This window comes from Medicago truncatula, chromosome 7 (assembly GCF_003473485.1).
Source record: "Medicago truncatula cultivar Jemalong A17 chromosome 7, MtrunA17r5.0-ANR, whole genome shotgun sequence".
NCBI classification, from domain to species: Eukaryota; Viridiplantae; Streptophyta; class Magnoliopsida; order Fabales; family Fabaceae; genus Medicago; species Medicago truncatula.
In genome coordinates this window covers 32,469,736-32,492,002 of record NC_053048.1, presented here as the reverse complement: position 1 = coordinate 32,492,002, position 22,267 = coordinate 32,469,736, and the positions used below count along the sequence as shown (strand labels likewise).

Below are 22,267 nucleotides of genomic sequence, written 5' to 3'. Positions count from 1 at the left end.
TTTTCCATCACTTATCTAAACAAACTAACCTCACAGTTTTTTGAATTACAATAATATTAATACGAAGTTTTCACGATCATTTAAAAAATAATAACTAATCTATGTCGAAAAATTTATAATACATATAAGATGAGTTGTTTCGCCTCAACCGAATTTTCTCCATATAACATGGTCCAGGATCAATATCCACAATTAATGTACCTAAACATGTCTTGAAATATGGGGACATATTCTAATCTATTAGTAATATTAAATTTTAAAATTTCGTTGAAATTGCTTACACGCGTAATTGCTTACATTAAATAATCTAATAAACATTTCTAAGAGGCGTGTTTCTTTCCTTTAAACTTCAAAGAATATATTCTTTTATTTAATTATTAGTCCACATTAATTTATCACAAAATTGAGATGTTTCTTTTCTTTTCTTTTTCAGCAGTTTTAGCCTTTAGGCCCTGTTATGTTGAGAATATTATTCCTCTGTTTTTTGTTGCTGTAACTAATCTGTAGTCCTATATTTTTTTTTCTTACCCTAAGTATCTTCTACTTGCAATTGTGGAAATTAATTTTTAAGCTAACCAAGATTCATTTATGAGACTAATCTCTCTCGGCATATGTTTTTCCATACGCACCGGTTAGTGATCACACATTTGATCAAATGGTTAAGCAATCCAAACATCCACCACTTATGTTGCGCAATATTTTTGGTAAACTTTGCTGAATAAAGAGTGAATCAAATTGTTTAAGTAAACATAATATTATCATTAAAATATGTTTCAGATTTACATACTTTGTGGATGCATAAAGAATCTTTATACAAATCAAATTATAATAACTAAACACCTATCATTTCAATGTGTAATTTTGATAGGAAACTTAAAAAACTAAAAAAGTAATGTTCACTCCTAATTTCCTAGACTAATTTTTCCAAATAGAAAATCTTAATAGTTGACTTCCTTTCCATTCCAACACAAGTTGATTCTCATTTTCTCCTTCAATTCTAGCTTGATATGAACTATCACTTCCTCTCAACATTTCTCTGACTTCCATCAAAACATTTTTGCTCAATCTTCCACCATCTATGCTAATCTCATCTTTAACATATCCATCACTTTTCATCTCTTCCCATGTTTGTAACCAATCAAGAGAAGATATACAAGGTGCCACAAACAACACTTCACATGCAATTCTTGCTTCTGAGAATTTTGTTGAAAATTGTGACTCAATTGATTCCAACAAAGCCTTATAATGCACCAAATTCCCTTCAAAAAATGACATGAAATTCAAACTATTTTTCAGTTTCTCAAATGCATCACCATCACCAAAAGTAATAATTCCCTTGATACCATAGTTCTTGATCAAATCCTCAGCTACCTTTAAAAACTCGTAAGCATGTTTTCTTCTTCTTCTAACCATTCCCATATGAGGAAGACCGGTCATCAAATTGAAAGCCAAAAACTCTTTCTTTCCACCCGTTTCGTTCATTATTTTGAGCTCACTACTCAATTGTTCCAATTCCTTTTCCTCTACCTTCAGTATCAAACCACATGATTTAGCATACTCATAAAGTTCCCTTTTGGTATCCTCGAAATTCCAAACACGTTCAGAATTTTCATCACTCCATTTAATTGATGTCAATTTCAATCTTTTGTTCATTTTTGAAACAGCCTCCAATAGAAAAGGCCATTGAACACCATTTCCCAAACAATAATCAATTATGTGAATTTCATCACAATCTTCTAACATAGCAGCTTCAAGAATTGATGAAATAGCTGAAAAATGAGCAATTTTTCCAACCAAATTCCCTTGATAAAATACCTTAAAGGCAGCCTGAAAATTCTTGTATGCCTCGCCTTTGAGGTATTCTCCATGATTTGTCACTTCTTGAGCCAAATAAAATGCAAGTGTCTCAAGAGAGTCACCAATAGGAGTGGTGACTTTTTGGCTTATACACTTCAAATTAACTTCTGCTAGTGCTCTTTGTCCTTTCTCCAAGGCCTCTCCATGTGCTTCCATCAAATGTGGAAGACTCACTTGGTTTTCAATTTCCATATTTTCTTGTGGCAAAGTAAGTGATTGTTGAATTGATGAAAAATCTGATTTCATTGAAAGTGTTGGACTCCATGCATCACAGGGAGAATTTTGTGAAGGGAAATGATCATAAGTGGCACTGGCAGCCATTTTACAACTGTCTCCGAGGGGATTTGAAATCTGCCCTTCGAGGTTATGTGGAAAATTTTGTGAAGGGAAACTCCCTTCACTTTCTTCTTGGTAATATTCTTGTTCATGAATATTACCAGTTTGGGGACTCAAAATGGAATCTAATTCCATTAGAGAGGGAAGTTCTAAAGTTTCTTCATCAATTGGAAATTGGATATGATCATTGGTGAATATAGAGATTTCAGAGAGAGTGCTATTCTCTGAAGTGCTTAATAGAGTATTGAATTCATAATCATATTCAACATGGTCATCCATGATGATGCCATATGGAACATAGTCAACATCAACATGGTCATCCATGATGATTCCATATGGATCATAGTCATCAACATGGTCAACCATGGTGAAGCTATACGGCTCAATAACCTGATGATGATGATGATGATCAAAGGTTGATGAGTCCATGTGTTCATAGATTAATGGCCATGGAGTGTGAAGAATCTCTTGCTGACTCATTTTTTAAATGTTTTTCTTTTCTTTTGGACACTGTAGAAGATGAGAGGATTGTGCTGGAGAGATTGATGGGTATTGTTTGACTATTTATAGGAAAAAAAGTTCTTGGAGGAACAATGTGAAGACAAAATAGAAACCAAAGGGAGAAGGTTAAGGCAATGATATTATTATTTTTTTCATTTGTAAATTGCATTTTAATGATGTATTTGGAAGTTTTTGATAAATGCAAAAAAGTCCTCACAATGAATATTGTGAATGGTATGTTTAGTTTATTTTATTCATTAAATGAGTTTTAGGTACTGTAGCTAACTTCATCCCATGATATCACAATATTGACAAAAATTTAAATATTGATCGAACTTTTTACTTTTACAATTTTGATAAAGACTCTTTATTTTAACATTTTTTTCATAGTTAATTTTAGTATTCAAATATTATTATTTTATCCATTCAAAAATATTATATATGAAGTAAAATATATTTCAATATATTAAAGACCGCCACATCCAACAATAACCCCCATGTCCTTGCAAGCATCATCACTGTTGAGCTTGATCCAACCTTCTTGAGGCCGCTTCCAACCTATATAGATGATATATTTCAAATTTGGACCAATATAAAGATGCTCCAAGTTACAGTCTTCAATATCTTGGACAAATCTCCGAATTAAAGAAATTGGGTTGTTCGGCCTAATGAACTCATTTTCAAAAATAGTTTTATTCCTCCACTTCCACAAGTACCAAATTGTCGTCATGAAAGTTATCTTCCAACTTAAAGTGTTCGTCCCAATGTATTTCTTGTTGAGGTTATTGAAGAACCAATCCCTGCAATCGGAAGAAAATAAATAATTTATAAAATCATAAGGAACGATGTAAAGCCATATCTGAGTTGTGTGGATGGAATCACGAATCACATTAAGAACGGTTTCATCTTCATTTCGACAACTCGGGAAAGTAGGAGACATTCCACCACCTCATCTACTCCTTCGGAAATTTGTAAGAATGCGCCCATGCGTAGCCAACCAAATAAAGGTTTGGATACAATGTGGCCCATGCCACTTCCAAAGACTTTTCAAGTCACCCTTCATAGTCGGGAAATCCTGATGCTGCAAAAGAATAAGCACTTTGAACTGTAAAAGGGTATTGGTTCCAACCCAGCCAATAGTGTTTGGACTATCATTAACATTAGGGACCGGAAGCACAAGAATCTGACTAACAGTGTCTGTTGGCAAGTTGTTCATAAGGAAATCAGTGTTCCAATCTCCAGAAGGATTAAGAACATCCCTAACCAATAGAATTGTATCCACATAGGCCTCGTTACCTATAGATATAAGTGCTCCATTGTTAGGAACCCACTTATCTAGCCAAGAATTAGTATTACGACCATCCCCAATATTCCACACCACATGACCTTGAAAATCATTCCAAATGTTTACCAAGGCTTTCCAAAGAGGAGAATTGTAAGGTTGTGCGCTAATGCTAGCAATGAGGTCATTAGTACGTCCATATTTGCTGCGAAGAACTTTACACCAAAGATCTTCTGGATTTTTAATCAAATTTCAAAGGATCTTCATGAGAAATGCTTCATTCATCTTATGAGTTTGTCGGAGTCCAAGACCCCATCAACTTTAGGCAAGCAACAAACATCCCAACTAATCAGATGGGCTTTCCTACCTTGATCAGAACTCCCCAAACGAAAACCCGCTAAATTTTATCAACCTCATCACTGGGAATCATAGCATAGTGCACATGGTAGTAGGGAATTATGATTATAACCGACTTGGCGAGAGTGATCCTACCTGCCAAACTTGAACATTGTTGCTTCCAACCATTCAACTTACTCTGAATTTTGTTAACAAGATAAAAGATTTTAAGTACATAGATATCTACAGTATTATTATATATTTAAACTCTATTTTTAGAAGAAAATAAAAAAGATTTCTTTTGATGGTATAATAAGTGTATAGACATAAATTATGTGTTGCAAGAAAGATACTTTAAATTTATATTATTTAATATTTAAATAAAGAAATTATCAAATTATGTTCTTGATTCAAATATTGAAGTTATTGCTTCATTCTATTTGATTTTAATGTCGTGCTAATAAAAGCAGAATACTTGTTAAGGATTTAAAACTGAAAAATAATTAATAAATATTTTGTAGAGAAAAATTATTTTTTAAAGTTTTAATGTGTTGCATACGTTATTCATAAAAATTCGTATTTAAATTTCTTAACGGATGCCTCAGGTTGTTATCATTTTCATTGATTTTAAACTGTTATTTTTCCATTACTACCAAATTTAGGAGAAGAGAGAAGTTTTGGAACTTTGGATAGAAAACAAAGGAAAATACAATCCACTTCTATCTGCTCCAAGCATGAGTATTTTTCTCTTTCAAAATACTTGTTTAGTCTCATGAGACGTCCCTTATTAAAAAAATAAAGTTTCATGAGACGTTTTCAATCTAATCCCGTTCATAGAATATTCTTCCTCCTCACATATTGAAATACTGTCAACCCCATTATCACGTTTAATCTAAATAAAAATATAGCATCTATCTATTATATTTGAAGATAAGGTATACCTATTCCATAAAATTCATACATAAAATACTTAATTAATGTCCCGTGAGTATAACTCAGTTGATAGGATAATGCATTATTATATGTAGGGGCCGGGGTTCGAACCTCGGACACCCCACTTATTCACTTTATAAATGTGAATTCTATCCACTAGGCTATTTGACCAAAAAAAATAAAATACTTAATTAATATATTAATAGTGCAATAATAATTAAGTTTTTTTGTTAAGAATTTTTTCTCTCATTTTTTTTAGTCAAATATTCTAGTGGTTCGAACTCTGACTGCTACATACTTCATCGTTTTTGCCAATGAGCTATTTTTTTTAGTCATTCAAATTTTAGCTTTTCACCTATCATTTTTTCATGAATTAGGAAGTCACATTGAATGTAAGCTAATTCAAGTCGAGTCAAAGATATATACACTCACCACATATTTAAACTTGTTATTATGCAAGTATCTTTTTTTTCTCTGAGGTATAATTAAAGTATATACATAAAAAAATAAAAATAAAAACAATTTACCCAATATACACAAATTCTATGATGTCTTATCCTTAAATTTTCTTCTCTAATTTTTTAATAGTGGCTGCATGGAAGTTTTGTTATTGGTGAAATGAATGCATGAAAACTACATTAACTTTATTTAACATTTAAATAAAGAAATGATGCCATAATTGACATTATTGCTTCATTTTATTCAACTTAAATTATTATTTCCCTTTGCTACCTAATTTGAGGAGAAGATAGGATTTTGGCACTGGGGAAAGAAAACAAAGGAAAATACAATAACTTCAATTCTCTGCTCGAAACATCTCCAAGCATGAGTATTTTCTTCTCTTTCAAAATACTTGTTTTAGTCCCGTATGAGACATTTTCAATCAAATCCTGATAAAATACTCTTCTTCCTCACATATTGAAAGGTTTTCAACCACATATCCTCACGTTAATCTTAATAGATATAGAATCTATATATATTAATAAATTTAGGTATAGGTATACCTATTCCATAAAACTCATGCAGAAAATAATTAATTAATTATGAGGTCATTGAATCTTGGGAATGAGTACATGTAAGGAGACAAAACTTTCTTAATATCTATTTTTAATTATTTATATGATATAAATTGGACTAGTCATAAGATAATTTAGAGGAAGAACATAAATTAGTTGAAGAAAGAAGCTAAGGTATTGTGGATTTGAAGATCCTACTATCCTTTCTAACAAATACAACTACGTACTTACCTGATATATTGGAAAAAAACAAAACAATAAGTTTGTGCAAGTGAGGTCGAAACAGGATGGGGAATATTGTTGCTAAATTGTGAAAGTTTCCACTCACATGCATGAGTTTATTATCTTTAAAGAAATGTTACGTGAATAAATGATGTCGCATTAGCACAAATCAAGAAAAGTAGTAGAGGCACTATGAAATTGCAAAGGAAAAAACATAATAAAAGGTTAAAATCGCTCAAACAAAAAGTGAAATGTAAAAATCGGACATGAAAGAACAAAATTATAAGGTTAATTGTTCAAATTGACCTTATAAAGGTCTGAAAATGTCCCTGTAAAAAAAATAAAAAAATCTATCTCTGTAATTTAAAATTCTTCAAATTTTTTACCTTCTATTTTTTTCTATAGATATACACTTCAGAAAAGTGACCTAGACGTTGAATTTTTTCAGAATTTTTTGTAAGTGTTTTTCTAACATGTGAAATATTGCACATGTTAAATCAACTAAAAGTAGTAATTTTTTATTGATAAACAACAATAATTTATTAAAAAGCTACCTATTTAATATGAAATGAACAAGTTCCAATACAAAGTTACTATTTTAAACTTCTTAACATGTGCAAATTTGCACATGATAGAAAAACTTTTTTTGCAATTATGTTAATGATGATAAAAAATAGCTTTTCACAAAAAAAAATAAAAATAGAATTTCCCGACAAGGAATGAATGAATTCTGAATTTTGAGTTGATTGTTTGCAAGATTGCTCGATTTATTTGATTTTTCAGTCAGAACGTGCAAAATTTTATAACATTTCAAAGACGCTTCGATTTATTTTGATTTTTCAACCAAAATATGCAAAATTACAATTTTGTGATGAGTAACCATATACTCATGGGTCAAATTTTGTTCCCTATTTTTGTAGGTTTGGTTAGAACATCATAAGAACTTTCACCATGAAAATTTTGAGTTTTTAGGGACAAATTAATTATAAATATTTGAAGAAATTCATAATTATGGGAAACAAAAATTCATAATTAAGTCTTCCATCGCCAAACAATTTTAACTTTTTTTTTAAATACATATTTTATCGTCATAAACATGATTGCAAAAAATCATAAAAAGATTCAACATCTAGATTACTTTCCTGAATTTTATGTCTATAAAAAAATTCTCAACTTACAATAGTAGAATAAGTGTTGTTTTTTACCGAATCAATTTAAACAATTAACCTGAATTACATTTAAAAAAATAATTGTGTGTTGTGTGGCAGTGGAGAAGGCGGTTGTGGGATTGGGAGGAGGTTCTAGTAGGAGAGTGTACGTTGTTATTATCTAATGTTGTTTTGCATGGCACAACTTCTGATAGATGGCAATGGAGGTTTGATAATATAGGTTGTTATTCTGTAAGGACTGGTTATGATCTGCTTACTGCGGATGATAATAATACAGATGTCGCGGTGTCAGAGTTGATTTGGCATAGACACGTACCGTTAAAGGTGTCTATCCTTGCTTGGTGTCTTCTCCGCAACAGGTTGCCAACAAAGGCTAATTTAGTGGCTCGAGGAACTCTTGCTCCAGATGCTCAATTGTGTGTCTCTGGATGTTGGGCAGTGGAGACCGCTCAACATTTATTTGTCTCTTGTCCCATATTTGGAGATTTATAGCTTCATGTTCGTCATTGGGTTGGTGTATCGGGGGCGGATCCGCATGATATTGCTGATCACTTTTCTCAGTTTATGTATTTGGCATGTGGGGCGGTTACTAGACGCTCCTTTATGCAACTTTTGTGGCTTTTGTATGTTTGGATGTTATGGTTTGAGCGTAATAATAGGCAATTTAACAACACTGACAGCACTGTTACTCGGCTTCTTGAAAAGGTCCAAATCCATTCTTACTGGTAATGTTGTTTATGTGCTAGGGGTACATAGTTGGATGTCTGGCCCTTTACCTTGTTTAGGCATAGGTTAATTGCAACTCTTGCTCATTTGTACTCTTTTGTAACTTTGGTTGTCTTCTTTTAGCACGTCTTGTGCGGAAGAATCAACTTTTTGTTGTTAATATATATATATATATATATATATATATATATATATATATATATATATCATTTTTGCCTTTAAAAAAAAAAAAGAAGTCTACGTGGTCCTATCTAATTTGTAGGATTTATATCAAAAATTTCATCTTTTATGATAATAATGAAACAATAACAAAAGCAAAATTATTTGGCAATCGTCATGTTTTGATGATAGGAATGGGATGCCAACCAATCACTTTCCCACATATTGAGAATTTTCTTCCCACTAGGTTGCCCGAAAAACTCTGATTCCTCTTTTGGCATCTTCGATGTATAGTACCCCAAATTACCTAATGATTTCACTATTCCTTATTATATTAACAAAATTTTGATTAGTTGCTCTCAAAAAATAAATATTTGATTAGTTAATTGTTCATGTCTTATCAACACAATTACGTACCCAACTCATGAGAAATACAAATGTCAATGATGAAGAAGTTTTCACTTATTTTCCCGTAGTAAAATAGTCACATGAAATAGTGTAGCTACTAATATGCATACACGTTATGAAGGTTCCTTGATACAGTGACACGTTAATTTATCATTTGAAAGGAATTTATGAATATACAAAACAAAGTTATTGCTCTAAATGCAGGTGATTGTAGTATTCCCCTATCAACAAATGACAGCAACTTTTTATTTAAAGATGAATAATATTATGAAATGAAGATTGGTTTTAACTTGTAGTTGTACGTAGTAAGGTGTAAGGTGTAATAGAATAATAAAGTATATTGTGAAATGAAGATTGGTTTTATTATACGTTTGATTGTATCTTTGTCGACTAATCAATCTTCTTTTTTACACAAAAAATAAAAATAAACTTTTTTACGCAAACTTTTTTGAAAGCAAAAATGTATTATTATTTTTTTAAGGTAAGTTAAAAGTATACATGCACCACATGACCAAAAAAAAATATACATGCACAAACTGTTTAATAAACGTGTCAACTATGTTGGCACCTTGGTAAAACATGAATCTGCATGTGTAGTCATAATAATATATTAAAAAAGAATTAAAAATTACAAAAGACCAAAAATTAGGGTACATAAACCCTAACTTAGTAAGTCGAGACAAAAGTGTAGATCAACCCAAATAAGTAATATATAATTCAAACCACTACTTAATCATAATAAGCACTAACTAGAGGTCTACATATTGATGAATGGACCGGCCGTCAACACGGAACGGGTCTAAAACGAACAACTCTTTGCCATAGTAACAACAAGCAAAACGCCTCTTTCGAGCCAAATAGTCCAACATCAAACAAATAGAATGAGAAGGATATTAAACCAGCCCAAAAACCAATCAGAGAGACTGATATAGATATTAAGGTGACACCAACACGAAACCTTAACCCTTAAAACCTACCTATTTCAACAATTCTGCAAACGATCAAATATCAAAAAGTGGGAACATGAATAGGGTATATATTCAGTCTGCCACATAACAAACCTGACAGATTTAGTCAACAAAAATACCACGAAAAGTCACAACTCCCCTCAAGGGTGAATTATGTAGTTTTTTGTCCTTCTTCGAGCGTTCTTCCGTATTGAATTGTCATGGAACTTGGGATGAATTTTCCCCAACTTATATTGTCTTCAAAAACCTTCCAAGAACCATTGTCTTCACTCTTTAAATCCCTTGATCCTTCATGAGGTGTCTTGTTTTTCCGAATTACAAGATTTAGCAACAAAAAGACTTAAAACACCTATGGAGTTGCATCATTAGAAAAGATAATCATACTTTCAACCACGTTCAATTCCAAGACACATGCATGTATATCCTAAATTCAGTGAGGTTGGTCAAGACATTCTACATACTTCAGTCATTATGTAATTGTGCCTTGCTATGTATTTGAAGCAATTATAAACGGTCATTCAAAGTCAGTATTACCACACACACATATAGAGGTCTTTTCAAAGCTATAACATAACTTAGGTTAAGGTGAAGTATATTTGAAAAAGTAGGCAAACAAAAAAAATTAGAGTTAGTTTCTAAGGATTCCCTAATTGAAATACTTCTTGCAACCTTTAACATTGTGTCACAACCAGAAATAATGAGGTACTAGCATTTGTGCCAAGCAATAAATGGGTACTAGCTAGTAAAATAACTTATTCATTTTATTTTATTTTTGTTTGAAGAGGCCAAACTTTTGTTTTTGTGTCGACCATCTGTCTTATGTTTTTGTCTACATTTTTCTTTTTCTTTTGATAACCAAGTTATTCAGGTATCCTATCCCAAATTTAAGATGTTGTTAAATTAAAAGTTCAATCTCAAACTTAATTTCAAATCATGACAAATATCTCTCTAATCTATCTAACTCTAAAGAAATCAAAAATATATGACAATATAGGGTTTAAAAACTTGTGACGTGATTTAGTCATCTAAGTAATAAAGAAAGAATTAATGCATGGAGGCTAAAGGGGGTTAAGTATAATATATAAAATAAATAAATTTGGTTGGCTTAAAAAAGGCACAAGGTACCAAAGAAATGTCTCGTGTGTATGATGATACAACCAATAGTCTGTATAGAACAACCACACTTTGTAGCAAAAATAACAATCAACATAGAACACACATATACAAATGAAATAAAGTAGAAAGTGGAAAAATATTTGGCTCAAATTCTTGTCAATTATGTTGTGAATTTTTTTTGAGTATCTTCTGCAACAAACATCAATAGTTATCGTGCTCCTGGACTAAAATTGAACACTTCTTTCAGCTGCTGGAATCTAAACTTTGATTCCTCACATTGAAAATGCCTTCACAATGAAAATATTTACCATTAAAGTCTTCCAACACAAAGTAAAAATTAAGTATTAAATATTTTAAAAAAACTATATTCATTCAACAGCTATGGTTGCTAATATGGTATTTTCAAATGTTATTGCTATTGATGATAGCCTCATATGATGCTTTGCGAATCGGTCCCTGCTGGTGTAGAGATTAATATTATTAAAGAACTCAAAAATTCTGACAAAGAAACTAAAAATTTTTATTTGAATGACAAATACTAGAATGTTAATTGTTATGTTAGTACTTTCTCACTTGTCATGGTTCGAACCTTGGACCTTTAACTTCTTTAAAAGATAGGTAAATCTCAAGGTTTTATCCCATTATTAAGCATTTTCATACAAAAAAAAGCACAAACTAAGCAGGTATGTAAAGGAAAACAAATGAAGTATTAAGAATAAAAGAAAAATGAACAAAAAGAACTAAGTTATCAAACAATATATCAAACTATTGTATTTGTCAAATACCAACTTTCACATCTCTGCATGTTTTTTATGGACTGATGAACATTGTTTCTTATGCTTTGAATTGTGCTGAAAGTTCTGTGCATTTGTAGAGCATGGAAGAACAGGGTTTTTTATAGAACAAAACTTATGCTTCATACCCCAAGAGAAAAGAAGTCCCAAGCCACATCCTTTTGGAGAAGAAGCACATGAATTTCTGTCTGAACCTCTAAGACAAACCCCGTGATTCTTGTCGAAATCGTTGGAAAAATGTAAAACAGATGACGCAGCCAATGCATTAGCATCGGGAAGAAAGCGATTAATCATGTAAGTTGGAGATTGATTGCCATTAAATTCTTCAAGCTTTAACCTCAACCCATCATTGCTGTCACTATGTGCTTTTGTCTCTGATTGTTGGATAATGTCAAAGGCTTCTGATAGAGATAAAACATCGAATGCATCTGAGAAAACATCAGTCTTTTTGTTGTTGTCATCGTCGTCGTCACCATCACAACCATCGTCTTTATCAAATGCAATTACACTGTTATTTTCATCAGGTTCAGCTGCTACTTTTTTTGGACGCCAGAGGCATGGAGGAAGTCTTGGCCGAGGGGTTTCTACATCATCGATGCTATCAACCTTCTCCGAGTCTTTTGGCTTGCCCGGGGATTGTTCCCATGAAAATGGAACTCGTACAGTATCAAGTGAATTTGACAAGCAAGATGGAACTGCAAAATCTGAATAACCGAGACGCTTTGTTGACAAAAGAGGAGCATTGAAGTTTAACTTTCTAGAGAGAATCGAATGCATTGTCACCATATCTTCTTCCATATTAGAGAGCTTCAATAACTGGAATGAATATCTGAGAAAATTAATTACTTGTCAAGGTGTTCATCAAAATTGTGATTAGAGAGAGCATAGTATATCTACACAGTTGAGGGGAATAAATAAAAGCAGGTTAAAATATGGATATCTTGTGGAAATCATTAAAACCGAAATCTTGCATTAAAATGGTCACGGATGGGTTGAAAAGCCTTTTTCCAGGTGGGAAGGCAAACAAGAAGCCAGGTGTTAAAAGATACATAAATAAAATTTTAAAGGTAGGCAAAAATGGAAGGGTGTGTCAAGTATATTATTAGCATATTATTATAAGGTATGTAATACTTGAAGACAGTAAATAATCCAAAAAAAAAGGTAATATAAGGAGGGGAGGGGGGTTTGGAGAAAATTTCGATAGCTGGATTTGGAGAAATCGTCGAATGTACATTGGCGATTGAAAGGAAAAATTGTGTATTTATACAACAAATTGAGAGTGAAAATATTACAACACAACTTACATTGGCAATTGCTTGACCAATAATATATTTGTAAATATCTAAAACTGTTGCACAACAAATTGACTATCATGTACAAGTTTACTCTAAAACTGTGGTAACTTTGTCACCATTCTTACTGCCATGGCAGATTGGAGAATACCAGTAGCATCAGCACTGCACTGCACTACTTACGCCATAAGCTGACAGAACCATAATCCATTACATATATTTACAAGCTACTCTACTCTTCTACTTCATTAGTTTCGATCCAGATTATCATTCTAACTCACCTTTTCCCTCCTGTGATTCAACATCCTGAAGGTCAGTGTAAAAGATACAGACAACACCTTTCCTCGTGACAGCAAGCACCAACGGGTCATTAGGCGTGAAGAAGTATTGGTTTGCATGATTTAATCGGTCCCCAAAAGGAACACAGAAAACATGATTGTTGACTTCTGATTCTCTCACTTTCCATCAATAATTTTTTGCCGGGCTCTATTACAAATTTCTAACACCTCAGCATGGCTAGGATCAAGACAAAGGGCTGCTTCACAGTCTTGGACAGTAGAAACGTAATCATCCATTGATTCATAAAATGCCGCTCGAAGATGTAACAGCTGCAGTTCTGGCTTAAAGTTGATGGCCCTTGAAAGCTCTGCAATTGCTTCAGTTTCCTTATGATCGTCCATTAACACTGATACAAAGAGACAGCGTGTCAGTACTTCAGAAGTTTTTTGACACCAAGACTTATAGCAAGGGTTTTAAGGGTTCAAGACTAAATTATGATCGCATTATTATGTCACAATGTTTAAAGCAATCATGGTACTTCTGCATTAACTAAGGCCAAATATCAAGATAACAAAAGCATAGACAATAAAGGAAGTTCTAATAAATGACTGCTAGTGACAAGATATAGTAGTCCAAAATGACAATGGCACCCTCCAGAATGTGTAACTTGATAAGCGTGCAATGATTAACACAACTATCAGAAATTTTGAACTGATATTTTATTCCTTAAGGCTTTAATATCAAAGAAATATGTAAATTTGATTTTGTACTCAATAAATGTGCAAGCTCCACTCCACATATTATTTCTCATATTCTTTAACCCAATAAGAGGTATGTGAAATAGACTGTCCCAATGCAAACGAGTCAGCAGGCCGTAGAAGACACTTGCAGTAGAATCAGGACAGAGAAAATAATTATATAATTTCCAGCTGGAGTTAAAAAGAAGATGACTCCAGCATGTTTTGTTAGTTTTGACCATCCTGATAAACACAAGCCTAAACATGATAAAGACAATAAGAAATGAGTGGATATCCAGGTAGCCGCACTACTATGCAGATGCCCATGTATACATCCTGCTGTCCAAAGATAACAGGATTTTGTACCCACATAGGATCGTGAGTTAAATGGGTCAGCAAACAGAAGGTTTGCATTTAAATTGGTATATATTTAATAAGCCCGCATACGTCTACAAATAAAACAGGTGAGTCTGTGGGTCGGCCAGCATAATCTTTGCTTACATCTGCTTACTCTAATATAACTAAACAATATCTTTTATTATTTGAGGGTAAACAGTTTGACATGCATAGATTTGATCCTCAGACCATGTCCTTGTATACCCAGCTCTCCAGCATGATGCTTAAAGGAATTAACATAATACTAATGCAACTTAAGTTTAGACAAAGATCGTGGATGGAAGTTGATGTAGACGCAAATATCCCGATTAAAGTAGAGAAAACTTAATTGTATATGCTACTAACTTAAACTAGTCGACTTGGGTAAAATTGGATACAGATAAATGAAGAGTAACTCGTTGTAAGGAAATTACCTGCCGCCCTATATCTGTACGGATATGTCCTTAGAGGATCCAACTGTGTTGCCAAACTAAGATCGTTCTTTGCCAGCTCACGATCGCAATATTCTGAACGTTTCTCATAAGCTGATGCATTATTTTGGGCCTTTTCTATCAGCTTTGACATCTCATCATATGCCGCTTTGGGCTGACGTTGAAGATGATATACACGTGCCAACCCCTGATGTGCTCGTGTATGCTTGATGTTAAGTGCATGCTTGTAGCAGTCAGCAGCAAGGTCTAGCTGATCGCAATCTACATATATACTCCCTAAATTATTGAGTGCCTACAATGTAGAATGACAAAAATAAAATTATTATTTCAGTACCAAAATCAAGTTTCTATGTTTTTTTTATGTCAAGTTTCTATGTTTAATTGTAATACAATATAACACTAACCTGTCCCTTCCGAAGACCATCCGAAGGACATTTAAGAGCTTCCTCCAAGAGATCAATCACACTCTTTGAAGACTCTGAATCAATACACGAGTCAGCTAATGCATAGGCTTTGAGAAAGAAAGCTTCAAATGACCTTTGAATAGAAATCGACTCCTCAGCCTTTGCTATAGCTTCTTCACGATGACCAGTGTCATACAATATCCATCCTTCATAGACAAGTCTTTCATGTGCTGAAGAAGAATGATTTCTGGCCAGACGCAAACTACGCATGGCTGCCTTTTGAGAATTTAACCTGCAAGATTGCGGAACATCAATGCCTAAAATGAATAGGGTCATGCTCAACCATTAAAAGTATTGGACGACCGAGTATTACTTAAATATCATATTTGAACAACAACCAAATACACACACACACACACAGATATATATATATATATATATATATATATATATATATATATATATATATATATATATATGTTGGACACCAGAAGGTAAATACAAGTGGGAAAATATTAGCTTCCATGGAGTTCGAGAGGACAGGACACAGTAACAACACAAACGGGATTTCCAAATATAAATTATATGACCTTTTAAAAGCTGTAGATTTTGTAATTTCTGTTCTGCATATACTGCATTCTTCATGTTGTGGAATACGGGTTCAAAAAGTCGGTTTTTAAATATAAGAGATGTTAAAACAAGTTGTGTTTAGAAGATCTCATTATGATTAGTATACCTTTAAACCAGAGGAAGATATCTAGGCTTGGAAAACTGGAGATATCCCCTAACCTAGTTACTTATTAGTAGTAGCAACAAAGAGAAAATGGAATAGGAACTGTGATACAGACCCAATGTAAGAAATACCACGTGTATTCTGTAAGAACCTATGTCCTCAGACAATTGTTTAGAGCACACTGCACGGTGAAAATTAATAAAACATGCACTAAATAACTGAGGTATCACTCCACTTTCCTCATATTAGTATATTACCCTCACACAGTCACACAGATGTATCCTCCTCTTCCCATGTCTTTAACTAACTTGACAACTCTTTCCTTTCTTAGTCTTACGGTCTTAACCTTCTTTCTATAAACAAGCAAAGACTGTGGTTCGTGAATGACTAGGTCCACTCCATGTCCACCTGTTGTTTCATTTCGACCTTTCTCTCCATAGCTCCCATCGAAATGAATGAAATGGTCATGGATTGAGAACTTCTTTACGCATACAGTCAAAACTTTCAATTCACACAAACAAAAGACATAGGTTCCAATTTTCCACTTTTCACTCTTTATACTCATATGAAGTCTAACGAGGATAGAAAAGCAGGAGACGACTAGATCTACAAAGGGAAAATGATAGCATCAAGTTATCAACAGACACATGAAAGGGGCAACGGAAACTGTTCCACCATAATTTGTTACTTTGTCTAATTTGATGTAGGCTGTGCTACAATTTACTGTGTAACTAAGTTGCAAGTCACGATAAACTAATCAATAAAGTAGTAAATATAGACAAGGGTTCCATGCTTGCTGAAATATGTTCATAATTCAATATAAACAGAAAAGAATAATGAAAACAGATCTAGCTAAATTTAAATTTAAATCATCCTCGTTAATAACAGAGAAGAATAAACAACTTATATAAAATAATTACATTCAGGGAGAATTCTTGCTGGACTCGACATCAAAAAATTGAGTTAATGTAAAGTTTCCACTCACCGTAACAGAAGTAAAGATTGCCGAAAGCGTAAAATACTTTTCCCCGGGTTATTTTCTAACATCTGGTGAACAACAGCCAAAGAACCAATATCGTCAACGGAAGACCATCTGTCATACAGTTGCATCCAACAATCAGCCTGGTTCCACTTCTGAGCAACAGGGCGAAGGAGTTCTACCAAGCGATCGCCTTTCATATTCCCGTAGAACATCATATAATTTGGATCCAATGTCAAAATTGCCCTGACATCCCTAAGGGCCCGTTCATAATCCTTCATGGCAATCAAGAACCAAGCTCTCAATTCAAGGCAATCAGGAGAAATCTTGAAACCAATTATTTTATTGATTTCAGAAATGGCAGCTCCAATCTTATTCTCCTCCAAGAAAAAAACAGCCCGGTGTTTATATGGAAAAGAAAGAGTTGGGTCTAACTCAGTTGCAGAGATCAAATCCATTGCTTTTTCCTTCCCGATGCAATACAAAGACCTTTCCTGATACATCCAACCAACAGGTTTAAGATCAGAAATAAGGGAGTTTATCATCTTGTATGATGAATATGTGTGACCACGCTTATATTTGGCCCTCGCAACACCCACTGAAGAATAAATATGTCCTTCCTTAAGAGCAGCCTCAAACCAATTTTGTGCATCTTTGTATTCTTTTCTCTCAAACATCACAACACCTAATTGGTGATATGCAAGTTGCTTCTGCCAACCATTCTCCGCACATTCTCCTAACCTCTCTAAGAGCATCACTGTCATGTTAGATTTCATATCTTCCTCCATCGCAACCTGACTCAAAAAACAATACAACGAAAATGACACATGCCCTACTGCTGCCAATCTATCTCTACCCTCTACACTACAAAACAATCTCATAACACTCAAACGTTGCATCGAGCTAGGGAGCTCTCTAAGAAACACCTGCAAGCAAGCTGCCACTAGCAAATACGCCATCTCCTCCAATCCGTACTCAATCAACAACAACGCATCATCCATATCCAACACCAAAGCAGCCAAATGAGCATCACAAGCAGCTTTCATATCCGTACAACAAAACCTATTCGCAAAAGAAAGCATCCCTAGCACAAGATCATTCCCAAACTGACTCAACCTCTTGGTTCTACTAAAAACCTCAACCGCCCTCATCACCTCAACAGAAAAATCATTAAGAGAAAAAATTATCTTCTCCCTCCTAGACTCAACAAATCCACCATACAACATTGTCATAAAAGGCCTCGAAAGCGACGCCATAAAATACCTACTACACCTAATTTCACTATCACCTATACAAAAAGACATATCATGGCAATCACCATCTTCATAAGAAGTTGAGCATTCACATTCCACATCAACATTATCAACAATAATATTATTTTTTCGCGAACACGAACAATAATCAAAACCAGGTTCAGTATCATACCCTGAAACCAAACTAGCCTTAGGACATTCAACCTTTCTTCCACAACAATCCATTGCAGAAGATCCAACAAGCTCATCATCTCTCCTCTCATATCTCAACCAAGCAGCCAACACAACCTTCACATGCACATCAACAGCATGTTGCCGCGCCGATCGCAAACTCCGTCGGAACAATTTACTATCAAAAAACCCCTTAAAAACCAAACACTGTTCCAAAAAAGCTTCAAATTTCCCACCCTCACCCTCGATCCGGCGACGCACGCCGGCGAGGGTTTGAACCAAATCAAACGGCTTCAAACAAGGCTCAATCGAAGGTTCTAGAAGCTCCGACGAAGGAAGGCCACAAGGAAGAAGAGCTTCCAGTGTGGCTGTTTTGGGTCCAACCGGTTTGGTTCGACCGGAGGTTTTGGAGCGGTCTAGTAAATGATGGAAGAGTTTTTCTCCGATGGAATCGCCACCGCCGACGACGGCGTTGATCGGAGAATTGGCGGCGGCGGAGTTGTTGAGAGCGTAGATTTGATTGCTTTTACAACCATCCGTGATTTTCGTGCTTCGGATCGAGGTGAGGATGTTGTGCTGCATCTTCGGAGGGAAAAATTGTTGTGTGTTTTTTTTGGTTGTTTTTTTGGGTTTTTTGGTTCCACTAAAAGTGGAAAATTAACGGTGGTGGTTTGAGAATGATTCAAGGTTTTAGATTTTAAGGTTGTGGAAATGGAAATTGAAAAATTGGATTGAGAGATAGAGCAAAAGTGGATGAACATAAGATTATTATAAAAATAAAAAATGGGTTTTTTTAGATTCCACTATTTTTGTATTGTTTTTTCTAATTTTTATTGTTTTTTTTTTTTGTCATTACAATTATATTTTGGCTTAAATGTACTTTTAACCCATTAATTTTTAAAAGGTTACGATTTCGGCTCTATTGCAAAACTGCTTAGAAGACGTCACGTGGTTTAATCAAAATTGCAACATTTTGTTAAAAAAAATGGCAAAAGAGCGTATTTCCTTTAAGATAAAAGGCTAAATGAATATATTTTCATATAGATAGATGGTCAAAAGAGCACATTTCCCTAAAAATATTGGCCAAAAGTGTTCTTTTTGTTAGGGTGTCAAAATCCCAGTTTTTAAAAAAATTAAGGGGTCAAAAATGCATTTAAGCTTTATATTTTAAGACAAAAGTTATAATAATCTAATGTTTGATTTTAAGTAAAATCTAATCATGAGAAATGTCAAGAACATTTTCTTTCTAGCACTCTTTGGGTGTTTTGGTAAAATTAAGTTATAAGTTAGCTGGTAGCTGATAAACTAGCTGATAGCTGAAAAGCTAGCTGATAGCTGGAAGCTTATGGCTAAAAAGATAGTTGATTGAAATTAGAGGATTTGGTAAAATTAGCGTTTAAAATGACTGATAAATATAAAATGACGGAAAAGTACACATAAGTTTAATATGTTTTTTTAAGGACATATATTTAATATGTTATGAATTATATTTACAAACATTTTTAACTAATATATTTATTATAACAATTTTAATTTATTTCAAAGTATTTTTTGTCTTTAAAATGATAAATGTGATATATGAATTTAATTGAGATTATATTTAATAAAATTTGTATCTTATTACAGAAATATTTGAATGAGACCGTATAAAAAATACAAACTTCAAAACATATTTTAACAAACAGGAACATTAAAAAAACTTCAAATAGAAGAAAAAAAAAAGTGAACAACGCAACCGTAAAAAAAAAAAAAAAAATTAACACAGTTTGGGTAGTTTTGTTTTTTTGAGTGGGTAGTTTTTTAAAATAAAAAATGATATAAAGGACAAAAATGGAAGAAAATATAAAAAGCTACTTGAATTAACTTCTCAAAAAACGCTATAAGCTCATGAGAAAAGCTTGTTACCAAACACGTCACGTTTTCATCCAACGAGCTTATAAGCTAATCTAACAAGCTATAAGCTAGTTTATTTATGTTACCAAACACAGCTTGTAATACTCACATTTTTATTGGGTGAAACTCATGTGGATCTCACCATTTTATGTGAGGTCCATTTCTAATATGTGGTATTCGCATGAATTTCATACAATAAAAGATTGAATGTTAAAAAGAGAGTATACATAGCACTTTTCATCTAATCAATAGTCATTTCAATAAAATTGAATATAATTTAAAATCGAATTCTAAAGTGGAGATGGAGCGTCTGTTAAAACAGTTGCTTTCTTTTCTTCGATTACAACATTTGATATTGAAACTCTGAAATATAATCTATATGTAAATGGAGAATTCTTACCTAGAGTGTCTTAAGGCACAATTGAATTGGTTCTTCCCTTAAAAGAAGTGTGATTGACACATGGTTTTACTAGTTTTGTTGAATATACAAAATATCTATCTAATAATTACTTACTCCCTCCGATCACTGTTATAAACAAAGCAAAGAATGGAGTTCATTAAGTAATTGAAGTGTTCGAATTATATTACAAATCAGATACATCAATTATTCAATGAACGTGAAAATGGAATATTTGTGTATAACAATGACCTAAGGGAGTATTTTGTTACGTTCTTTTATCCAATACACCCTTCTGTTACAAGAAACAATTCGTTTTTTTAGGTTCATTGAATAACTGACGTATTTGGTATATAATGTAAACCATACACTATAAGATGTTGATATTACTAGATCGATGAGTAATAAATAGAGAATTGAAAATATTATTGGTGATTCAAATGGTTTGGTGATGATTCTTAGAACTTGTGGTTGAACCTTACACCCCTCCACAAAATTGATTTGTGAGGTAAAGATTACCCCACTTAAAAACACATTTGTGGTTTAACACACCACTTCGGACCCAACACTATTGGATTTGCTACCCCTTCACACCCAACATTATCGCGTTTGCTTTGCTGCTTTTTATTGTGATTTTACGCGTTTCGGTCGAAAAATCAAAATAAATCAAAACTTATTCAAAATTCAATTTCTAGGTCGACGTTCTGATGTTTTAGTTTCTTGAGTTTTTGGCGCATTAAAAATTCATATTTAATCCATCTATTGTCGAAAAATTCTAATTTTTTGTGGGAATTTTTTTTTTTTATGTTCTTAATATGTGTATAAAAAATAATGAAAAAATTCAACCTCTATATAACTTTTTCGGACGTACAATTGGAAAAATATTGAAATTTTACGCGTTTCAGTAAAAAATTCAAAATAAATTGAGGATTACTCGAAATACTAAGAAAATTTGTAGATCCTCTATATGTATTTTTATAGAGGTGTCTGCAAAAAAATACCTCAAAATTCAATTTTTAGGTTGATGTTTTCGTGTCTTAAATTTTAGACACGTTAAAAATTCATATTTAATTCGTCCGTTGTCGAAAAATTCAATTTTTTTGTGGGAGATGTTATTTTTTTGTTCTAAACATGAGTGAAAAAAAGCGTGAAAAAGTTCAACCTCTAGGACACTTTTTCGGGCTCGCACTTGAAAAAAATTGTGATTTTGCATGGTTCGGTCGAAAAATCAAAATAGATCGAGACTTAGTCGAAATGCTACGAAACTTTATAAACACCTCTATAAAAATACATATAGATGATGTACAAAGTTTTGTAACATTCCGAATAAGTGTCAATTTTTTTAAATTTTTCAATTGCGATTTTGCGCGTTTCGGTCGAAAAAATAAAAAAAATCGAGACTTATTCGGAATCTTACGAAACTTTTCACATCATCTATATGTATTTTTATATACGTGTCTGTAAAATTTCGTAGAATTC

The 22,267-nt window shown here is 33.1% G+C and overlaps 3 protein-coding genes across 3 annotated transcripts; all 3 read right to left on the bottom strand.

Annotated features, from left to right (window-relative positions):
• Positions 1-915: 915 nt before the first annotated feature.
• LOC11415693 (protein NODULATION SIGNALING PATHWAY 2) lies at positions 916-2,673 on the bottom strand. The gene has a single exon (XM_003623290.3). The coding sequence runs from the start codon at positions 2,671-2,673 to the stop codon at positions 916-918; it is 1,758 nt and encodes a 585-aa protein (XP_003623338.1).
• Positions 2,674-11,756: 9,083 nt separating this feature from the next.
• LOC11426432 (uncharacterized) lies at positions 11,757-12,714 on the bottom strand. The gene has a single exon (XM_003623288.3). It carries the CDS (start codon positions 12,619-12,621, stop codon positions 11,821-11,823), a length of 801 nt encoding a protein of 266 aa, XP_003623336.1. The 5' UTR covers positions 12,622-12,714; the 3' UTR covers positions 11,757-11,820.
• A 318-nt stretch (positions 12,715-13,032) lies between these two features.
• On the bottom strand, positions 13,033-19,261 carry LOC11426431 (ethylene-overproduction protein 1). The gene is made up of 4 exons (XM_024769991.2): positions 17,081-19,261; positions 15,363-15,654; positions 14,941-15,250; positions 13,033-13,800 (listed from the first exon to the last, which is right to left on the bottom strand). Exons 1-4 carry the CDS (start codon positions 19,078-19,080, stop codon positions 13,571-13,573), a joined length of 2,832 nt encoding a protein of 943 aa, XP_024625759.1. The 5' UTR covers positions 19,081-19,261; the 3' UTR covers positions 13,033-13,570.
• Between the last annotated feature and the right edge of the window lie 3,006 nt (positions 19,262-22,267).